This window comes from Salvelinus sp. IW2-2015, linkage group LG2 (genome assembly GCF_002910315.2).
Source record: "Salvelinus sp. IW2-2015 linkage group LG2, ASM291031v2, whole genome shotgun sequence".
Taxonomy (NCBI): domain Eukaryota; kingdom Metazoa; phylum Chordata; class Actinopteri; order Salmoniformes; family Salmonidae; genus Salvelinus; species Salvelinus sp. IW2-2015.
Window position 1 is genome coordinate 11,440,281 of NC_036839.1, and position 5,220 is coordinate 11,445,500.

The 5,220-nt window shown below is 35.4% G+C and overlaps 1 protein-coding gene across 2 annotated transcripts; it reads right to left on the minus strand.

Moving 5' to 3' along the window:
- Positions 1-444: 444 nt before the first annotated feature.
- On the minus strand, positions 445-4,342 carry LOC111974316 (protein FEV). Of its 2 annotated transcripts, none has more exons than XM_024002042.2 (3): positions 3,547-4,342; positions 3,006-3,077; positions 445-2,509 (listed from the first exon to the last, which is right to left on the minus strand). In XM_024002042.2, exons 1-3 carry the CDS (start codon positions 3,605-3,607, stop codon positions 1,971-1,973), a joined length of 672 nt encoding a protein of 223 aa, XP_023857810.1. In that variant the 5' UTR covers positions 3,608-4,342; the 3' UTR covers positions 445-1,970. The 2 variants fall into 2 exon arrangements, with proteins under 2 accessions (XP_023857810.1, XP_023857817.1); XM_024002049.2 differs by having other exon boundaries at positions 3,559-4,340.
- Positions 4,343-5,220: the final 878 nt, after the last annotated feature.

A 5,220-nucleotide genomic window follows, 5' to 3' on the forward strand; every position in this document is an offset into this window, starting at 1 on the left:
AAACATATTTTGAAATAGCCCTACTTCATTTTTGTCTAGATTTAAAGTAACACAAAACGTTTCTCCCTCAAAACAGAATAGCACATGGAACAGTGGGTCATGTTTTTAAATGTAGATKATTTAAATGTTATAGAAATGTAATGGAAACAGTATGACGCCGCGCCCCTGTGTGGCTTAAAATAATGTAGGCCTAATTATACGGCACCATAAGATCATCAACCAAGCTGAGAGTGAAAGATGTGTTGCGCCCTTGGAAAAATCATCTGCAAATTCTAATGAGGATAATGATGGTCTTATGCACATTTTCATACATTCTGTGATAATTCTGCAAAAATAAAATGCATGTAAAATAACATGCTAAATTCACAAAATGTCACAAATCTAGGCTACAATAGGCCTAATAGCATGCATGCCTAAACCTTAACAAATGACAATCAACCACTGTACAAATGACACTCGATTTATTCAATAACATGTTCATTTTATAGGCTACAGTAGGCTAACACCAAGAGCACGAATAAGATGTAATGGAATAGGTACATTTGAAGAGTTTAATTCAAAATGTTATATAGACCTACCCATTTTCAGAAATGTTGGTAAATTAGCTTTTATTGTTTAAACAAATTATTAAAGAGGTTAGTGGGTTTTTTCACTATCTAATCATGGCATGGGGTTGTTCGATGACAGATATGTATTTGTTTAAAATCTATCACTTGATGGTTTCATTTCATAGAGACAAATAATTACGTGTTTTTCAAAATGCTACATATGCGCCACACTCTCAGAGAAATAGGTAGTACTGCTATGTTTTACAGAGTCAAATGTAACAAGTAACAAAAAAATATATAAATAAATGTACAAATGATACATTTAGAACACAATATACATATTTTTTAAATCAACTTTTTTTCATACAGTAATATGAGATCTGTATGTAAAACAATTAGCCTACATTTTATATTTTACAGGATATGAACAATGGATGTATAACATTTAGCAAAAAAAGTATAATAATCATAGACAAGAAAATCTGAGAACAGTAATATTTTACACATAAATTAACGTACCCATAAGCAATCATTTCTGATGAAAAACACAAATGTGAAAAATTGGTGGATATAGCTTTTTGGAAAAATGTGCCTACAATTTCAAAGATAATTTCTAAGAGGTTTTAAGTGTTAATCTAACAATCTATGTATTTATTTCCGTGCATAAAAATGTCGAATCTGTGTGTCAAATGTGAAAATAGGCTATACGGGAAACGTATGAAAACGAAAAGGCAAACCCTTTTGTTGTCGTAACTAATAGACACCTGCACTGCATTGTAAACTGCCTGTGTAGGCTACATCTACATAACGAAGGCTATTTAAATTGACGATATATCTTTATCTCCATAATGTTTTTAGAGTCGCAGTAATATCTCTACTTTGAAAAGTACACTGCAAGCTTATTTGAGATCAAATCAGTATTTATATGCCCAATTAATATCCACCTGGTGGCGCTAGAAGCCAGACAATCTCTTGCAGACACCAGGGATGCGTTCAGCAAGACGCAACGTTTTGCAATGTCCAGGTAGCGAAAACATGCGTCTCTGACATGTAGAATAAGGAAATTACGTCGGGTCTATTTGTAGTATTTCTATCTGCAACGTTCGAGAACGTTTTCGTAATGTCTTATCAACAAGAGAAAAATAGGCAAGAAAATGGTTCTTAATCTAGATTTTGTTTGATATAGGCTTCATATCTAAAAAATAAAAAAATTAAAAAATTAAAAGCATGTGATTAAATGTTAAACTTTCCATAAATGTTTCATGATTTTCCCATAGGCCCATTAATGTAGGATTTTTCATAATTCATAATTCAGGGAAATTCATAATTCAGAGGCCTAGTTTTAAAAGGCGCGCCTTCAGCTACCATTGTGAATTATGATTAGGCCTTTTTAAACAACATTATTGGTAGAGTTAATAGGAGTCAATTGTAGTGGTTATTGATATTATTCAGGTTGTTGATGTTGTTGACGCAGCTGATGTGCGAGGCAGACACAGAACCAAACGGACCCGGGGGTTGGAGGTTGTGACTGTGGTAGAGAGTCGGTGGCGACCCCGGCCAATAAGAGAATCCAGACGAACCGACGCCTGGACCAACCAGGTTTAGCTTTGAAATCCCTGAAAAGGGAATGGGGGCAAAATTACTCTGGAATTTATAAAGKGCTTGCTCTGTTGATGAGGGTTGACAAACCTGAGCCAACCCGTGAAAGTCGAACTTGTAAGCATATCGCTTCCCATGGACCTTTGTCATTATGTTTTTGTCATAGTAGTAGCGCAATGCGCGGCTGAGTTTGTCGTAGTTCATGTTGGGCTTGCTTTTGCGCTCGCCCCATCGCCGTGCCACCTCATCTGGTTCAATTAGCTTGAATTCTCCATTCGTCCCTTCCCAGGCGATGCAGGACATGTTGGCGCTGTCTGACAGGAGCTCGAGGAGAAACTGCCATAGCTGAATCTGTCCACTGCCTATTCAAAATAACACATAATAGTACACATTTGTGACGGTGACAATACAGCAAAATAAGCATTCATCCTTTGATAGGCTATTTAAAAAATGTATTTAACTTGATTTCCAAAATAAGTGGCCAATTACGCATCAAATAAACATGTCGATAACCAATCAGTAGTTGGGACAACAATTTGGTTAAATTTCCTCAATGTCTATGTCTTACAATTATAAAAGCACGAAAGAAAAATATTTGTCCAAAAAATTGTGCCTAATTCACAAAAAACCCAATGACGTATTTATTGTCCACTCTTGTAGAACCCTTTTTTAATCGGGTTATCATTTTCTTTCATGTGATTAATTATCTCTAATCAAATCGATGGCAGTGCTTCTATGGACGGTAGATTATTACAATTATTAAAAGGTAAAGCTTATATTAATTCATAAAAATGCTCTGAATGCCTATAATGCTGGGTTGGGATGCATATAATAAATACAAATTAAACAATTTCTTACCTTTTTGCACTCCTGTGTTTATGGGACTCCAGGATGCACCTTTGCTTTCTTTCAACAGATTTTCTGTTGGATCTGCAATAGTCCGGTCATTAACACAAATAAATATGTTATTAAACCAATATTATTAGAAAATATAGCATATATTAATGTAAAATAAGTATTGATTGCAAAATTATGTTAAAATACAATAAAACATTAGAAAATTCTGTAAACTAAATCCTTGTTCCACGTTGAAATAGCTATCTTCAGATTGAAAATATTATAAAAAGCCTTTAAAAGCTATGGTTTCATTTTATAATCTAGTCTCTAACTAATGCTCGGTTTTCTAATATTTGTGGTTTCTTCCTCCAAGCTTTACGGCTGAAGCCAGGAAACGCGTTCAGGAAAGAGGATATCCGATTTCCGACAAAAGAGGAGACGGGTTACAGATTGAAAAGGCAGAGCAATCGCTAGCTAGAAGCAGAATCACTACCCAAGGAATAAAGACGATTTCCCTCATCTGAATAGCCCATAAAGAAATAATATATCAAATGTCACGTACAAAAGCACGAACCTGAGAGATACATGTTAAACATAAGGTTTCCTCCGCAGTTCTGTCTCATTGTAGCTGTTGTTCAAGAAAGGGTTGGATTTCATTCGGGCAAAGATTTTTATTAAACTTTATCTCCTAACTGTGATCTGGAATAAATGTGGGACAGATTGAAGTTTCCAGGCAACTGTCACAAACCCCATCTCTGAGACAATATTCAGACAGCAATTTCCTCTGGTGCATTGCTTTAATTAAAAGAGCAATTTGCCTCTGTCATCTCTCCCCGGTCTCCACAATAAAAAGATCCGAGAGAAATTCGGTCTTATCAATCCACCATCAGGGTTTAATAAAGTTTCCGCGTTAAGATCAGAGTTTCTATGGAGAATTGAAGTGTTTGACATGGAAAACCAGTTCAGATCCCCTCTCTTTTCCGCCTCTTTACCTCTTTGCAAACACAGAGGCCTATTTCATGTATGAAAATAATATTGACCTTAAAAACACGCCTCAATGCACCTGGGAAAACAAGAAAAATGTATCACCGACCTTATGTTTATAGGTATAAGGCTATATGCAATCGGAGTGAAATGAGGCTAAATCTAAAACAATATCTTAAATTATGTTTATCGATGTAAAGCCACGAGAGAACAATTGTCTATTAATCAAAAGCAATCCTGCGAGGACGAGCGTCCAAGCTACCTCACAAGACCCCATCCATGATCCACAAAACTCATTAGCCTAATAATAGCATATCAATAACAACAATAGGCCTAAAAATAATAATAACAACAATAGGCCTAATAATAATAATAAAAGGAATCATAATCATACTCAGAACCATACACATGATCATGATCATAATAGGCCTAATAATACAGAGGCTCGGTATAATAATAAGAAATAATWATWATTATTATTAAAATAATAATGCATTCTCTTTATTAAGATTTTCCTTGAAATACAATAACTGTATCCATATAAAAGTGGCCTAGTCCTAGCCTAAGGAATATGAAGAATAATACACTGTGGGTAGATAACATTAATGAGATCAGCTGTGAAAATATTCAGTGAGTAAGTGTAATAAAAAGGGAATGACAGCCAAACAGTATTTAAGGCAAACACTTTATTAGCTGTCATATGCCATGGACATGCAAAATGTACAGCAAATTGTAGATTTTGTAGACGTTTTATGCTACTTTTACCAACTTAATAGTACCTATTTCTAATCACAACACAGGACAATAATTAAATGCACATAATCAACATAACATATTCAATTTCTTGTAAATCAACATGCGTTGATGCAAATGTAATATTTTCACGAAAATGTGTTATGACAGCTAATAGTTGTCCGGGGCAAAGATAACAGGAGCAAACGATATGAGACCAGAGAGTATGTATGTGACTGCTAAACGAGGCTATTATATGACTCATGAAGTAGGCGATTATATTCCACGTCCCCACCACGCCTCTCCCTCCACGCGTTCCGCTGCTGCTGCTCTCAGAAGAGTTGTGTCTGGCGTCCCAGACTTGCTTTAGCTGCCTGAGTCTTTAAACAGGTCGCAGGCAACTTAAAACAAGCCTCGAATGCTAGATAATTTTCGAAAGGTTTGAATGAAATATTTTTGGCCCATTCTGGTGTGTTCCAAGTTATAGTTTCAGTTTTGATGTCCTTATAGTGTCCTTATA